This window comes from Odontomachus brunneus, unplaced genomic scaffold, assembly GCF_010583005.1.
Source record: "Odontomachus brunneus isolate Ranch 3 - 2012 unplaced genomic scaffold, Obru_v1 Obru_scaffold_010, whole genome shotgun sequence".
Lineage (NCBI taxonomy): Eukaryota > Metazoa > Arthropoda > Insecta > Hymenoptera > Formicidae > Odontomachus > Odontomachus brunneus.
The window spans coordinates 2,038,027-2,056,627 of record NW_022639460.1 but is presented as its reverse complement, the minus strand read 5'-3'; the positions used below and the strand labels follow the sequence as shown (position 1 = coordinate 2,056,627).

General features: G+C 38.1%; 1 protein-coding gene across 5 annotated transcripts in view; it reads right to left on the bottom strand.

Annotated features, from left to right (window-relative positions):
• Positions 1 to 18,601, bottom strand: part of LOC116840583 (colorectal mutant cancer protein) — a 99,708-nt gene that overhangs the window by 53,012 nt on the left and 28,095 nt on the right. For all 5 annotated transcript variants that reach the window (XM_032807451.1, XM_032807449.1, XM_032807448.1 and 2 more), the window contains 2 exons: positions 14,810 to 15,039; positions 12,073 to 12,209 (listed from right to left, as the gene is read on the bottom strand). In XM_032807451.1, coding sequence (XP_032663342.1) covers positions 12,073 to 12,209; positions 14,810 to 15,039 — 367 coding nt within the window. The remainder of the gene's footprint in view (positions 1 to 12,072; positions 12,210 to 14,809; positions 15,040 to 18,601) is intronic.

The window sequence follows — 18,601 nt, the reverse complement described above, 5'->3', positions numbered from 1 at the left end:
AAGGAGGAGAGAGAGAGAGAGAGAGAGAGAGAGAGAGAGAGAGAGAGAGAGAATATTCGCACCATCTATTTTGAGAAAATAAAAAAATTAAGAAAATAAAATCTCACCTCTCTTTCTTATATGTGTTGAATACTTTAATTTTATATATCCTATATACATAACAGATTTTTGAAAACGGGAAGGAAAAAGGGGAAAGGTGCAAGGAAAGGGAAAGAGAAGGAGGAGAAAGAGAGAGAGAGAGAGATGGCAAGACCAAAAGTGCGAGTGAAACCGTCGCGATTGTATTAGTGTAATTATGTGGGCGGGATAGCTCATGGGCGCGGCATCTTAATTAACTTCGCTAATTTCTCGATTAACGCGACGGCGGCGGCGGCGGCGACGGTGGTGGCAATGGCGGCGACAGCAGTAATAGTGCTTCTCCTCTCCCGCGGGAGGGTGGTAAAAGCAGAAAAAAAGGGACAGAGAAAAGAGAGGGAGAAGTAGAGGGTCGGCACGACGGAGATGACGGCGGCAATTTTTCCGTAAGGAGTCGCCGGCTGCGCGGCGGATAGCGTCGTCTCGTTCCGTGCGCGAATTCAGGTCGCGTTTCGTTTCCATGGATCGAAAGAGGAAGTCGGCGTCGCCGCCCCCGTCGATTCGGTTCGACTCAAGCCGACTCGACTCGGCGCGATCCACATTCGGCCGCGTTTGGCCGTTCGCACTTACGAGTTATGCGATGATTGCACGCCGACACGCCGAGCGGAGCACGACGTCCGTATGGAAACGGCGCTCGATGGAAAAACGAGGCGTTTCAGCGTAATTAAGGAGCATAGCAAAACGGCTTCTCCGCCCGCTCCCCGTTTGTGCATGCATCTTTACAATCTCGTGGAGATACCGATGCCGATGTGGAGTACTGTTTCCGATTATGCCGTAAAGCGGAATTGGACTGCGTCACGGCGACTGGGCACCGCGAAAGAGAGAAAAAGAAAGAGGAAAGAGAGAGAGAGAGAGAGAGAGTTTTCGCGACGCGAAATGCCGAGATATAAAGTACATTTCAGATAAACTTTCTTCATTGTCATGACATAAGATAATCTCTCGACGATGGAAATATTACAATTTTTTAAATTTCGTTTAAAAAGCAAATATATATTGTGTTGAATTGATCTACATTTACATCACGCAATGACGTAAATTTTTTATTATATATTAATATGGCAACAAATTTAATGAAATTTATTCTGAAATATTCAAAATTTTATATAAGATGTTATTTTTAATTTCAGTGCCTTATAACACTCTTTTTTTACTGATATAGAGTTTTCGCGACGCAAAATGCCGAGATGTAAAGTACATTTCAGATAAACTTTCTTCATTGTCATGACATAAGATAATCTCTCGACGATGGAAATATTACAATTTTTTAAATTACGTTTAAAAAGCAAATATATATTGTGTTGAATTGATCTATATTTACATCACGCAATGACGTGAATTTTTTATTATATATTAATATGGCAACAAATTTAATGAAATTTATTCTGAAATATTCAAAATTTTATATAAGATGTTATTTTTAATTTCAGTGCCTTATAACACCCTTTTTTTATTGATATAAAGGTTTAGTACCTGCGCGGACACCTTAGCTTATTAGAATTGCAGGTCGGTCTTATTTAATCATTGAGACTCTCTGTTTGAATATTCCAATGTATCAACACGCGTATCATATAAACTATTCATCAAGAATACGACATATCGTCACCGAATTTACGCACACCTGAGCTACCGCAGCGCTGATTTCCCGATCTTCGCGGAAACACCGGAAGAAGTTCCGCCGCACGGAAGGAAAGGAATTTATTCGGCGTGTTTCAACGGTGTAATTTTACACGCGGAAATACGCTCGCCGCGCATCCGTCTCTCTCGCCGCTTTGCCTTTTATTCGCTTATTTATTATTCGCATCGTACACGATTAATTTCCGACATTGCGCGGTTTATCCGAGATTTTTCTCCTACCAAGAACGCCCGGGTTCTTGCTCTCGCACCTGTTGGCGCAATTTAACAGCCATCTTATCGTACCACGACGCGGCTTTATTGCGTATCACGAGCGTATCACGAGAAATTCATAGCGAGACTTGCGCGGAAACGACGACGACGACGACGAGGAAGTATGAAATTCTTGGGTAGGAGAGGATGGGCGGAAGTAAATATCCCCGGGAAAAAGGATGTGGGCGTCGCGCGCGATGGAAAATAACGATCGGCGCCCTAGAAAAACATCGTCCTTGGAAGGATATTCCCTGCATTTGAGAAAGAGGGAGAAAAAGAGAGAAAGAGAGAAGGAGAGAAAGGAAGAAAGAGAAGGAGAGAGTTATCGTGTGCTGATCGTACCGGGGATCATTTGTTCGGGAAAAAATTACGGAATCTTATTGTATATCGGCCGCGTTTATTACTCTTCGCTGCGTAACACACATAAACAGACACACACACACACACACACATACACACACACCTATTTGGCCTTCATTTTTACAGCCGCATTCTTCTTTACACGTTCTGACAATAATCTGTCCTTCCACGGAACCATCGGGCATTCGGCGCCTCTACCATCTCCTTCTATCCTCTCCTTTTCTCTTTTCTTCTCTTTTACGAGCGCTCTTATTATTAAGGAATATTAACCGAATTCCCGAACGACGCGCGCGAAATCGCTACGGTCGTAATTATTGCTCGTTTCGCGCTCCTCGACAGTGAATGCTTCGAATCTCTGCTTTCGCATCAGGCCGATCGTTTTGCAGACACACCACTCTCATTTCCGGTTTCCGTATTATTTAAATATATGGTTCAAGCAACTGAGAGAATCTTGATTCTGAGAACTATATATTTACTTTATATAACTAAATTATTTCCTAATTGTTACTTTGCGCTCGGCCCGCATTATTTGATTGAATAATTTGGCAACAACTACCAAATTTTGGTACTTGTTACGAAATTCTTTTTTCAGTACCTAACCTCGCGTTTTCAGACAGGAGGATGGGTGAGTCCCCTGGAGTATTTTTCCATGAGACATGCGGCCTTAATGTCCACCAACCCCCGGTCGTCCTTCTCTCCACGTGCTCGTGCACGTAGGACAGACGCAGGTTATTAATTTTTCACGCGAGTGCTCAGTCGCGGTGTCGATTGCACGTTCCGCCGACTCGTCTCCTCGCGCGAATAACCTGGCTGGCAATTTTCGCGGGAGTAACGAAGGGAATTAACACGCCGCTATGTTACGTCTACCCGACGCGAGCGGCATCTCGCCGGCTTGTCCATTCCATTTCTATGGAAATTCGCGTTGCACGATATCGCCTGAACGAAGTACATCTGCGGAGTTGTGTCGCGATGTCTTTCCCTTCCTCTCTTTCTCCTCATTTCAAGAAACGAGTCGCCACCGTTTCAGGCCAAGAAGGAGCAAGAATCCCTGGTCGACAGATATTTGCCCTTTTCTGGAACGCAAAACGGACTTGTAGGGATGTGCCATTTTGCGATATATCCAGCGATTTTACTTTTCTTCAATCGCAATGCGACGTCCAAGTCGAAATTTTGATGCTGCTTTGATGCTCTTAAGAAAAGTTTGCGCTTACTTAGACGGTTTATAATTTAGGTAAAACCTACTTTGACGATATTAGTACTTATTACTTCTCTTTTGAACCTTTAACTCTACTTTGTCAAAATTTTGACGTTCTTAAAAATAGTTTGAGCCTACTTAGATAATCTACAATTTAGGTGAAACCTATTTTGACGATATTGACACTCATTCCCGATTTTGGTCGATTTTTTTTTGACCCTATATTGAACCTTGAATTCTACACCGCAGTAGGAGCTAAGATAGAAAAATAGATTTAATTCTAGTGATATAATTTACTCCTACTTTGACCCTGATGTCTGAAATATATGCAACAGATAAAATGTATATTTTGCATGCTATTTGACGTTTCTGTTTCATTATTTATTAAATTTTTTCAATATTTTTATAAAATACATATATTCTATGTAGGGGCTAAAGCTTCAATAGAAGTTCGCAACTGAATCTACTTTGCTTCCAAAGATCCTACTATTATACAACCTACTTTGACGCTAAAGAAAACGAAAGCAGAAATTTCAGACATCATCAGAGTCAAAGTAGGAGTAAATTATATCATTAGAATTAAGCCTACCTTGCTTTCTTAGCTCCTACAGACTGCAAAAATCGAGCGGTGTAGAATTCAAGATTAAACATAGGATCAAAATTTCGGCTCGGGAATTGGATCTTTATCGCAACATGACGTTTGCGATTCAAAATTGCGCTTGTAATTAAAAATAACTTATCATTTTAGTTGAGTATCTGTGCAAATATCGCGATATTTATAAAAAAGAGTTGATTTATTTATTTTTAACATGTTTAACATTTATTTAAACATAATAGTTTCCATTATGCTCCAGGCCTTATAATTCCTTGTGATTAAAAATTGCGTCAACGATATAAAATCGCGCGCTGTTCAAAATTACATTTGCGATACAAAATTGTGATGCGTTATACCGCATTCATTGCGATTCTTAAAAAAGATCGCATCGCGATATATAATTTCATGAATCGCGTATCCCTAGATCCTTCCGCGGTTGTGCAGACCGCGGTGGTGCGGAAACGCCCGCGAAGGACGAGCAGGAGATTCCCCATTCGTTTCGCACGCTTCAAGATCGAGGATAATAAGAGGGTAGAAGAAGGAAGAAGGTCCATGACGCCTTGCTTCCGCGAAACGCGAATGTGTGTTAGACTAACCATGAAATATCCAAATAGTTCCACGGAGAAAAAGGAATGGTTGAATCGACGCGAACAAATCGCGTTTTGGTTGAAGGAAACAGAGTATCTAGTTCTTAAAATCGAATTTGGCATATAAGAATAAAAAATTGGGTTTTCTTCGACCAAAATGCGTTTGATTCTTTCATTGTGACGTTAATGCGCAATCAATCTGTTTTTTTCATGTCCAATGATTCAAAAAGATTCTCAGATTTACAATAATATAAAACAGATCAATAAGAGCCAACGCGGATAGATGCATAGAATATATACAGTCTATATTTTCGCATTGTGTTGGAAGTTATTATTAAATATTTTTTACAACCATCCAAATAGACAGGTGTGCGTAAATTCGACAAAAACTTTACTGGTTGATTTATAAAGAGCGTATCCTTAGGAGTAGCCCATATAACACTCATATTTTTATATCACATAAAATAAAAAATGAAATAGAACATAAAACGAAATAGAATTACGAAAGAAACACGAAAATAGTTATCAAGATTTGCTCAAAACAAGATGTCAAATATAATATGAAAATTTGAGCGAAACTTTTGGTAAATTTGTAATCCCGTCAGTATAACAAAATATTTAAATTATTGTATAATTTAAATTTAATATAATATATTTACTTTATAAATATGCCCGATGTACATAAATCTAATACAGTACATTTCCTTTATAAATGCAATTAAAAGAATTGTGAGATTTTCGTTATCGATTATCTCACGTCGTGATAATCATAAATGTCTATCTGGATGCTTTTCTACATTTAGAGCTTTCAATATATGAGTTATTAGGTCAAAATAACACGCTACCTTTCTAACACATAAAAGACTGGTCGAGTTTTCTCTTGTAATATGTAGCACCTGCTGTTAGCACAGCTTGTTTCACGTAATGAGAAATAAAAGCGAGAAAATTCGTGACTGGTCTTTCGCGTTCGAGCTTTGAAAAGCCAGAAATCTTCTGTTTCTCATATGTTAGTATTAAGATCGCGACCTGTGCGACAATCTGTGTACTCTGTTGCGATTTATACATGTTTTATTGAATAAAGTTCAAACTGTCAAAATTGAGAGCTATCGTCTGACTTGTATATGTAGAAATAGGTTATGACAGGAGAGCTGTAGTGACAGTAGAGTGTGACATTTGCGAAATTTGGAAAAAAGATGTTTTTAATCCTTTGCGGCATAGTGACATACTCATATGTCATTTTTTTACGATTTTTACATATTTTTTAATAAGCCAAAATGATTTTAATTACACATTTAGGTTCCTAGTAAATCAATTACTATATAACCATTAAAGTCATTTTGATTTATTGAAAAATATGTAAAAACCGTAAAAAACTATGTAAAGGTGATATGAGTATGTTACTAGGCTGTATTAAGTTAAAACGTTATTTTGAAGAAGTAATTTTCATATATTAGTAATCATATATTAGATTGCTGCGCCTATATAAATGTCAGCAGTGGTTTTTAATTCTGACAATTTTTCTCTCTTGAAACGTTGTAACTTCATTCGATAAAAAGTGCACGGAAGAAACAGATTCGCCGTCTCAACTGAAAATCTCGCCAGTCTAGCAAATCTCTAGCAGTAAAGCTTGATTTACAATGTGTTCTTTGGTTCCTGTTTCTTTCTTTTTCTCTGACTCAAACCTTATTTCTTTCTGATTTAAACCTTAAGTCTTATAAGGTTTAAAAAATGAATTTGTTTTGCAAATTTCAATTAACTCGGATGCGGAATAATTTACTGCAATAATTAAGATAATATTAACAAAAATGGATTTGCTCTATGAATGAGTTGACAATATTGCTCTAAACCTAATATCCTTGTTGCACTAACTATAACGCTTGATTTAGTCATAATGTTTAATTCTACCCAGCAATAAATTTGCAAAATCAACTAAACTATTTTTTTCAAATAAGTTAGGTAAAAACTCTGCGATTTTTTTAACAAATTAAATTATATGAGGAAAGGCCAACCACGCGTTAGAAGGAATTACGTAAAATAAATGTAAATAATAAATGTAAATTCTACAAATAATATGTTTATATCTATTTTGCGTAATTCCTTCTAACGCGTGGCTCTCATTGCAGCCTTTTCTCGTATATATTTTTTTTCGTGGAAGAGAACGCCGTTCTTCAAGAAAGCTATGTTTCGGCACAGCGAACGATCCGCTTCGCGACCCTTTCGCGCACGCGAGGCTCTTGTTTCTCGTTTTGAGGGTCGTCGTCGGTGGCATCGACAGGCGGAGAAAAGGGAAATACAAAAGCACCGACCGAATTCCGAGGGTTCTATCGCGATTTCTCGCGAGAGAACGACTCTCCGTTCCCGCGCTTCGAGGAACGAATCAAAGAACGAAGGAGGCGCAAGAGGTGGAGGTGTTCGAGGAGGATAGAGTTCGAGGAAGAAATAAAAAAAAAAAAAAAAAAAAAAAAAAAAAAAAAAGAAAGAAAGGAAGAAACGTGCGCCGTTTACTGCCTATAAATAACCGTCATTACGTTCTGCGTTACGGCATCGAAAAAGCGAGAAAGCTGCAGCAGCGAACTTTGACTGCTCGGCGACGGGCGTGCGAAAGAGCGAAAAGACTGGCGCCGGGGGAAAAAAGCTACACCTTCCCAAGCTGTCGCCAAATGATGTAGACGGAAATATTTTTTTTATTGCAACGGTGTGTACGAGCTATTTCACGAATTCGAGATATTCGAGATATCATGTAAAACGAGTCAATAAACGCGGATAATTATTCAAACAGACTTTCATTATTATCATGACAATCGGTCATGAAAACTCTGCAATATTTTTAATTACATTTGTGAGACAAATATACTGTATTCAATCGCTATATTCTCTTTGATGCCTCTTGGTTAACTATCTTTTCAAATGTAAAACTCAAATATAAAAAAAATATATAAAATATTAAATAATCTTAAAGATCTATCTTAAAATTTATTTATCTTAAGATCTATCTTGAAGATCAATATATAAAAATACGGAAAATTAAGTAAAATATGAAAAAAAAAATGTCACGATTATTTTTCTAGTAGCATGCATTAGTGTGCGTCGAAGAGCGAAAAACGATTATTTCTTTGTGGGTTTTTAAATGTTACGCAAGTTTGATTGATATTTTCTTGCCACAGTGTCAAAGCTGTATAGGGTGTTTCCTCTAACTCGAGCATTTAGAATATTTCTGTTTTCTATGATGATATGAAAAAAGTCAAAAGGCAAAAGTTGGTTGATTCAAAGGGATTAATATTTTGCAAACATTTTTCTTATTGTCATTTTTTATGAGATTTCAAGATCGTCGACATTTTTTTAAATGATGTATTTTTATTAACAGAGATATTCTAAGCGCTCAAGTTAGAGGAAACACCCTGTATATCATAAATTATATTTATGAATATTTAGCCTAGATTTGTTAAAGCTTCTTCGTGTTGTATTAATCATTACCTAACACAAAAATGGCAATATTGTCGCGAAACAACTATATATCTTGATTACGGCTTTTCGCAACGAAATTGAGATTGACGTGAAACACCTAGAATGAGCGTAAAATCACGATTTCGCAATTATCTTTTCGGAATTAATATCTACTGGGCAGTTTTTCTCACAAAATTGATTTAGCTCGGTCAATTGAGTTCGCCGCAATTTAGACGTTCGTTAAAGCTCTAAAGCGAAAGCTTCCATTATTGCCCACGAAAATATGGAGGTCGATAAGTTTATAAGGCCGCGTGTAAGGGATAAAACGACCGTGTATATTGGCAATCTTCAGCTCGTAATTCGATACCGGCACAGCGCGACGAGCACGATCGACGACGATGACGACGACGACGACGACGACGACGACGACGACGACGACAACGTGGCGAAGAGGAGGAAGAGAGGCGGAAATGCAGAAATTGCATGACGCCGTCCACTACGACGGCATACCGTGATATCATGGTTAATTGCGACTGACAAAGAAATTCTCAGGCGCGAACTTGAGATGCGAAGAGGCGCCGGGAAAATAATAGAGAAAGAGGGAAAGATAGAGAGAGGATTCGCGCTCGAACGCTCGCGCGCACTCTCCGACGAGAGTGCTCTCTCCCTCGGCAAGCGAGACCGTGGATTATCGGCATCCGAAGACAATTTGCGTCCCGGGTAATTGCGCGTCTCGTTGACTTTTCATCAGCGCGAGTCGAGTCGCGATATGAAGCGCGCGCTGCGCGATAACGGCGAGTCTCAACATTTGAAAGTAATCCAGTCACTTTCTTTGTGCCTTGCGATATTGACTTTTCCCGCGGCTTGCGCCTTACTGTTTCGCCCTTGGGCGTGGAAAAAGAATCGTGTAATGGAATGGTGGACCACATGTCTCGACTGGGAATGTTCCTCTGTACAATTGTCTGAGTTAAGGTTCAGTTAATTGAGAACGAGAATTGAACCGAGAGGATGAGAAAGATAATTGAGAAAATTCCCAGATAAACCTCCATGATCACCGTGACGTGAGACAATCGAGAAGATGCCTCACGACCATCTCTACTCTCTCCTTGAGTCTCGTTGAACGCATCGCGCCGTTTTCCAGCGATTCATTCCGCATTGCGCCAACGATACTTACATGGTTATCATCGTCTATGACTCAGACGACAATCCCGCGTCCCACGGATCTCTCTGCACGAACGGATACGCAAATACGACGGGTACGACAGGTACCGTCGGAGTTCATAACGGTTCAAGCCGACAGATCGACGTTCCGTCGTCCGCGCGATCACGCGAGGCCAAGACTCGTGCACGAAGCGTGTAACTACAGGGTGTCTGAGCGTGTAACTACAGGGCGAGCTATACAAAAGTATGTATGAAGGTGGAGCGCGTCAGCTTGAGCACGAAGATCCCTAGCATTTTGCAAACAACTTGGGACAATTTCGAGATATTAAAGAAAGAAGATTGTCGAACCAGAGCGAGCAACTTTGTAGATCTCGCGCTCTGTTAGCGCGAGATCCAGACTGGTTGCACGGAGAAAAATAATTTTGCTCTTTTAGCAAAATCGTCGTTGCTGCTGCATATTTGTAGTGACATCAAAAAAATTTAGTTGGCGTAACTAATTTTACAAATTATTCGTTATCAGAGCAAAAGTAGTTTCGTTGCCAAGATAGAAAAAATTTGTTAAGTGTATTTGTCCTAAGAATCACGTTAATTTGCTATTGATGCAAAATAATATATCCTTAGCAAATTTATTTGCTAGTTTTGCGGAGCAAAACTGCAAGTGCTTATATAAATCCATCATGGTTCTTATAGCAAAATAATTGGTAGATTCAGCAAATTATATCCAGCAAATAGTGATTAGTACTCTTAGCAAATCTTTTTGCTGTCCATATAATAACGAAAAGATTTTGCTAGACCAGTAGAAAAATTTGCTGGGCCAGCAAATTATTTTTCTCCGTGTGAATATTACTAAATCTTTTTTTGGTATACAAGCCTTGCTAAGTGTATAAAAGTCTTGCTAATTTATCAAATTATTCGATTATATTTACCTACATGTTTAGTTGAAACTATTTCACCAAAGCATCTGGTTGCCCAGGCTTTTTTGTTTGCAAAATGCTAGGGATTTCGCTCAGGTTGACATACTGAGAGAAGAATTTAGTAAATATTATCAAAATTTGGTTACTATTACTAAATGATAGACATAAATATAGCGGGCCAAAGCTATGGCAATACTTATTAATTAATTTAGTTCTGTAAAATAAATTATTTATTTGACAGAAGTAAAATTTATTTGCTTCCAGAATATATTTGGTAAATAAAACTTATTGAATAGTTGAGCAAAATAAGCGATTTTGTAATAGTTACAAAATTTTTGATAGGTTCAACCAACTATCTGTAATAATAGATATTGAAACAATGTAATAGCTGTAAATGAATGAATTTTTCGTTGTGCTGCAACAAAACATACTTATACTGGTAACAAAATAGAACTCGTACCTACCGAATTTTTTATTATATGGGATATAACGATTTCATAACAATTATCAAATATCTGTTCATAACTGTAATATATTTCATATTAAATATTTAACATTAAGTAACTATTACTAAATTATTTAATTGATGTTACTGTGAATGCAATTACGTCATATTCCCGATCTATTAAATATTTGGTAATTATTATCATATTTAGTATTGGTTACTAAGGATTCAGTGAATTTTTGTAACTAAATGCAGTTTGTTATAGTTACCAGTCTTTTCTCTCAGTGCATGCTCTTCTTTCATACGTAGTTTTGCATGTCTCGCGTCAGACACTCTATAGAACCTAACCCACAACATCGTGCGCTTTAGTTCGTCAATCTTTTCTCATTAATATTTCAAAATTTCACGTGGTTGTTTAAAAAATGCCAAGGATCCTCTTCAGGCTGACGCGCTTTTCCTTCATACGTCGTTTTTTATGTCTCGCGTTAGAGCCCACGTCATAACATTGAACAGAGGACAGGTAAAGCCCTATTCTTGAAAAATATTGCATATAATATTTCTATGAAAAGCTAAGTGGCTATGAAAAGTTCATGAAAGTTCTACGAAAAACTAAATAAGCTATGAAAAGTTCATGTTATACATACTTATCGAAATATCATATGTGATATTTTTCAAGAATATGGCTCCACACGGAAAAAAAGGATTGGTTGAATTAACCAAAGATCTGGTCGAATATGAACGATCTAGAAATTCCGATCGAAGTAACCCGAATTCTGTTTAAGTTAACAAGATTTTTTGTTGACTTAAATAGAATTCGGGATTCTACTTAAATCGGAATTTCTGAATCGTTCATATTCGATCAGATATTTGGTTAATTCAACTAAACTTTTTTTTCCGTGTAGGTTTGTCAATCTTTTTTCATTAATATCTTGAAATTTTACGTGATTGTAAAAAACACGAATAATTATTATTTACGATATTTTTAATTACATTTGTGAGGCAAATATACTGTATTCAATCACTATATTCTCCTTGGCGCCTCTTGGTTAAGTATCTTATTAAATATAAAACGATTAAATAATCTTAAAGATCTATCTTAAAATTTATTTATCTTAAGATCTATCTATCTTGAAGATCAATATGTAAAAATACGGAAAATTGAATAAAATATGAAAAACAATAACGATTATGATTATTTGGAAAATCTTCGTGCTCAGGAAGGTGTTCTACCTTCACTTTCGTGTCCGACATCCTTACAATTTAGCGACGGGACATGCGTATCTGCATCCCCCGAGTGCCGGGGATGTTGATATCGATGGCCGTCCTATCGCAGATAAATTGTCGCGACTCACCTTATTCGCGAGGTCCAGCATATTTCCTGTCCCGCCTGCGGCCGCCTCTACCAGCTTCTGTAGGCTGTGGGGTTCCGGCGACAAATCACGCGCACCGCTGTCGAATTCCCAGCTCTCGTGCCGTCCCGACACCGTTCCTGAAATAGAAATCGCGGCGGTCATCTCACGGACAAAAGTATGTATGCGCAAACACGGCGCGCGAATTGCGCCGACGAGTCTCTCGCGGAATCTCGGCGCGGCGCGAGTAATGATAATAACAATGACAGTACAATAACAGTGCCTTTACCAAGCGCGAGAGTTGGAAATAATTTGTTGTAATAATTAAGATAATAAATATAAAAAAAAAATAGGTTTGCCCTATGAGCGAGTTAACGATTGCTTCTAAACTTAATATCTTCGCTGCACCACAGCCAATCTGTTTAGTTATAAAGTCTAATTTTGTCCAGCAAGCTACTGATTTGCAAAACCCACTAAACCATCTTTTTCCGCAAGATAAGTAAGGAATTATGTGGAAGGATGAGCAAACCCACGTCGCGTCGATTTACATTTATACCTCTCGCGCCAACGCGAGAGAACGAAACGTGAAGTGCGACATCGTATTCTTACATCGTATTTGATGTTACATTTCGCGTTTCGTGAGCACAATATAAATCCGTCGGCGGAATAATAATGTCTCTATCGAGCGCGAAATGCATGAGGTCATGTGTGGAGGTAACCACGTGGCCGATTGATATTTATGTCTGCCGTATCGACGAATAAAAATACGATATTGCGCATCGTCGCATCCCGCCGCACACGATATTCACCCGCGATGAAATAATAATGGCAGTAACAACGATATCTATAGATTATTTATTAGTTATCTCTTGATATTGAACTGTATATTAAGAGAGAAATATCTTTGTGTATAAACCGTTTGGAAATTAATCCTAGGGCGCGCTCTAGGTATATAATAGCTCTAGCTAAGGATATCCGAAAATAGGTATACCTTTATAGAGCCCAGATATGGTCAAGATAGACAAATTCTGAATAAGATTTCACAAACAGGCACCGAATTGATGCTAATGCTCCAAAATAGATATCCGTAGGGTCCAAATATAGCCAAGATATACTGAGAGAAAAATGACCTTAAAATCAACAAATATTTCTTTAATGGGTGCCATTAATATATCTACTTGATTTAAGTAAACAATATTTGGTTTAAATAAAGAGAATTTAGATTTAAATAAATATGTTAATGGCACTCATCAAAGAAATATTTGTTGATTTTAAGGTAATTTTTTCCTTAGTGTAGTCCATATTCTTTCTTGTACCTTACATTGTCTATTTTAGAAATAGCTATCATGATCAATTTTTTAAATTTACCTTTTGCACACTCAAAACTATGTCTGTACACTGAATATGTGCATTTATATACAGAAAAAAAGGTTTGCTAGACTAAAATTTCGTATCTTTTTGTTATTTCGCACTATTAAAAATGATATTAAGTTTAATGTTTTTTTGAATTTTTTAAGTTTATCCTCTAACTACAAGTCGTGGCCATATATGTTGTATATTTATTTACAGATTTATCTAAACGACAAAAATAGTAAGTAATATTAAAGTTACTAAAACTTTAATAGTTACTTAATTAATATATCAAAACATTCGGTTGATTTATTTTTGCTAAATTAATTTCCAAAAGTACGCTTTTTTCAGAGAAATTACTGGTTCTCAAACCCAGAGTGTGCTGGGTTTACTAAACTAAACAGCGAAAAATAAGTGTGTCAATAAAAGATTAATATATGAACAATATTTTTTTACTAAAAAAAAAAAAGATGAAACGCTTGAACCGAGGAATCATATGGAAATGCAACAGTGTGATCGCAATTTATATTTTATATCTCACTAATAAAGAGGTAAACTCTTTCTCATGAGAGTGTGACATCGCTCCGAATTCTTCCTCTTTTGTGTTTCATTGTCGCGTGCACGCGATAAGTAGAAAGGCGGCGTCTATTAGCCGAGCAAAAAAGTTCTGAGCTTTTTTTTGCAAAATTCAATCTTTATTTAAAAACAAACAAAAAAATATTAATCAGCGAAATATTTCCCGTTTGCATCAATGATCTTTTGCCATCTTTCGAGTAGCTTGCGAATTCCTTGACGATAGAAGCTCATCGGCTTCGAAGCGATAAAGTCATCAATGCATTTTCGTATCTCTTCAAATCTCACGAATAGGAATCGGAAGGCGTCATGTCTGGGCTATACGCAGCGTGCGGGAGAAATTCCCAGCCTAACGCAAAGATATAATCCTGAGTCGCCTTCGCAACATGTGGCTTCATTGTCATGAAGCAGGATCACTTTACAACTTGGCCAGCAAATGGCCTCTTTTCTTCTAATGCATCGCTCAAATTGATCAACTGTCATGCTTCAGCACAAATCATTTCAGTCGCTTCAGCAGCATTTTTCTTCAGATGAAACACGAAGTGGATGGAAAATCGAATATGCTCTTTTGTTATTGCCATCGTGAACACTACTGATTTTTGAGGTTATGTGCATCAAACGCCAAACCGCATGGCATTTTAGAAGGCAAAATGTCAACGCTTTAAAACCGCAAAAGGGCGGGAAGATAAATAAAATTGAAATTGTTGTTTCGGTTGTACGAAATCTAAAGCTCAGAACTTCTTTGCTCACCTAATATATCGGCGTGAACGGAAGATGAGTTTTGGTGTTAAATGCGCGTAACGGCGGGCTCACTTACCGAGACTGTTGTCGCTGCTTGTTGGCAGATATTCCGGCGTGTGGGTGTGATGTGGACTGCCGCGCCGCTTGCCGGCTCTGAGCGCTTCGATTTCCGGCCGCAGCGCGAGACGTCGTCTGAGGAACTCCTGATAGGAAATGCGACCGTGCTCGTCCGCGCCCAATTCCCTCATCAATTCCTCCACCGAATTCTCCAGGTTCAATTCCCGGCATACCGTCAATAGGTCCTGGCTGAAAGTTCGAAAGAACGGGGGGACATCGTTAAGAGGAATGAACGTACGGAAGCTCCACTTCGTGGTGCAAGTCACGCGGATGAGCAGATCACGGGCGACAGCGTTACCTGCCAGAGGCATAGAACTTCCCCCTCTTTTCCCTTCCCTTTGTTTCACCTGAGACAATTAGTCTAAATATATTCGCAAGCTCAATACGCGAAAAGCTCTCGAAATAGTTCGCGAAACAATGATTTTCCCGAAGATATTGTGATGTCCGTTATTTTAAATAAAGAGAAAGTATTTCAGAGTAAAACTATTTCAGAGTTTGCAAACTGCATGAATATCAGCCGCTACTGTTAACTGATTCTTTCAGCTAAATCGTACCGATTGCAGTGTTATACCACCAGTTATAAATATAGCATTTCAGTGAAGAATGTACTCTTGAATTGTACTCGAAAGAGTGGTAAAGAAAGAAGCGAATGCAAGTAATTTTCAAACCATAGAGAAACGATAACGTTCAATAACGCACGTGTCGCATATTATCCCATAAAAAAAAACAAAGAAAAACAAGAAATTAACCGCAAACACGATACAGATCGGCTGAGATTCAGACGGAGATCGGCCGAGTCCTTTCTCGCGCCGACGTCGATTTTCCGCATTCGTAGGCCCGAGTTATGCGCAGCGGCTGGTCGCGAAGAGTTTCGACTACTTAACGCGAATCGCATAATGGAGCGGCCGTAGCCGCTGGTCGTATCGCATATTAAGCGGAATGTGTATTACGAAGACATAGAACACTCTTTCCATGAATAATTCATCGCGTGAATAATTCATCGCGCTGGACAGGCCGCTCGCGGAAGACGAGGGCACGAAACAGTTAAAAGTGGATAGAGGTAGCGGCGTTCGACCGACGATTTCGTCCCATCGATATCTCTATATCCTGAGATCGGGAAGGATAATGAGAGAAAAGGGAGAAGGATAGCACGAGCGAGACGGCGACAGAACGTTTAATAATCCATTATGGAGATGATCGCGCGCGAACTCCGGCGAAGCCTGACAGACTATCACGACGTGGAACAATCGATGCTGGAAACTATAATTTGTTTTAAATTACATTTATGAGGCACGTATACTGTGCTGAATAAATCATTAAATTTGGTAGTTGCTGCTAAATTATTCAGTTAAATAATGCAGGCCAAACATAAAGTGATAATTGGGAAATAATTTAGTTATATAAAGAAAATGTATAATTTTCAGAAGCAAGATTTAGTTGTTTGAATACATACATTTAAGTCATCAATTAAAAAGTATTAGATTCTAGAAGTTTTAATACCAAATCTTGGTAGCAGAAAATATGATGAGATATTTAGTAACTATTATTAAAGCTCGTACCCGAGGTGAAAATTGTTCATGTAATTTTTTTATTTTTTCGAAAAATCATCTACTATTTTAAGACATCTATATTTTTTATCTCTTACATGGACGCTTTTTATCGCTTCATACATGAAAGTCCGCCTGTGGTTTCACTCAATCCTTTCTCAGACCTTATTCGATGCTTTACCTCATGATCGAACTGAAACTGTTGAGTCCTACAAGCTATGATGATATCTTTGTACTCACGCTTATAATACATCCTTATAACTTTTAAGAAATGTAGCATATTTTTATTAGCAAATATTGGAAACAACTCAACAACAATCGATATGCGACGATATCAATAAAATCAATAAAAAATATAACAATAGAACATATATTAATAGAACATATATTAATAGAATATATTAATAAAAATTATAAAATATAAGTACACACAAGTTGATAGTTACCAAATATTTCGTTGACTTAACAAGATAAATATTAGTAGTTACAAAATATTTCGTCAAATAGCATTGGATGATTTCATAACATTTACCAAATATCCGACAGTAATCATCAAAATGATAAATAAATATTTGATAAATAATTGTGTTTTACGAATAATTTTATAAAAAATACTTGATAATAGACGTTTGGTAGCTATTACTAAAATCTTTAGTCCATTTATCTGTGACTAAAACGTCTTTCGTATATCAAATCTATATATTTGGTTACTATTATTATATTTGGTATTAGTTATTAAATTTTTACTTAAATTCTGTAATTAAATACATTTAGTGAGAACTACTAGTCTTTTTTCAATGTGTATTGCGATTACAGAATTGCTAGGCTAGAGAGGTTTGCAGTTGCGCCAGTGAATCTTTTTTCTTCGTGATGCAATCTTTAAAAATTGATTGAAGTAAACTTGCTGCTAAATTTACGTATCTGTCTACCTGAAAAGGTGAGGTCGCGTACACAGCAAACAGATGTGCGCAACAGCAAGATCAAGTGGCTCCACCAAGATTCTCTCTCTCTCTCTCTCTCACCCTCATCTCGCGGTCCTCTCATTTTAACGATACCGTCGAGATTCATTTAATTAGAAGGGACGGCTACGCGCGCTTGTCACATCATCTATACGGTCGCCTCGTCGCTCCTCATCCATTACGATGCTCAAATAATTGTCTAACCGGCTGGAAGGACCCGAGCCAAACCCGTCACTCTTGATTATCGGTCGCGCCGCGACGCGCCGATTCGCGACAACGACGAACGCGGCTGAGAATCGCGGAGGACCGTCGCCGCTGATGGTGTGCGTTTGTGCTTGTGCGCGGCTAGGTCGACAGGACAAAATTAAAGATTCACCAGTTACAGCCGTCTGCTGCCATCCGTCGAGATGGCCGGAAAATCGTTAAACGAGAGAGCGACGGTGAGAGATGGGTGGATGGATAGATAGACGCGACCTCTCGCCGTCCTCCGGGCGTCTGGACGTAAAAATCGCGACCGTCGCGTGGAATATTGCGCATTCGCGCGGACTACAAGAATCGCAAATTAACGATCTCGCCGGGAAAGCGCCGGCGAGCGCGAGTGGACGCGATGGGATGCCGGAAGGCATAAAGAAAGCACCATAACTAATACGTGATAAATTCCGCTTACGTGATTTACCGGATGTCGAGGAACGTAAACGAATTTCTGGAATTCGAATTACAAATCCGAGGCTTTTGCTCGCCCGCTCTTCCCCACCACCTCCTCTCCGTTTATCGTGGATAATTAAGCCCATGGAAAATTGCCGAAAGTGTTCGCGTGCGTGAATTGCCACCTGTGCACGCGCGATACGGTATTTTCCAACGGGCGAATTTCACGGAGAGGAAATTAATGAATGACTGAGGTTTTTATGATATACAATCATGCAGATGTGTATGAAAGACGATGGGTAAAATGGACTGAGTTTGGCTTAAAAAGTGTAACGTAAGTTATACATGTGATCTTGTATCTTTGAAGTCACTGAATACGATGGCAATTTTATCTAAACGCATGGAAAATTCGTCTTAAAAAAGTCTAAATATGTTACTTTTAATAGTAATTCAATTAGTGATGATCATGTTCTAATTATGTGGTTACTTGTATTATAATTTAGTTTTATAACTTAAAAAAAATATAGATGTCTTAAGTTTAAATAGTACGATGAGATTTTTCGAAAAAAAAAAAAAAAAAAAAAAAAAAAAAAAAAAAAA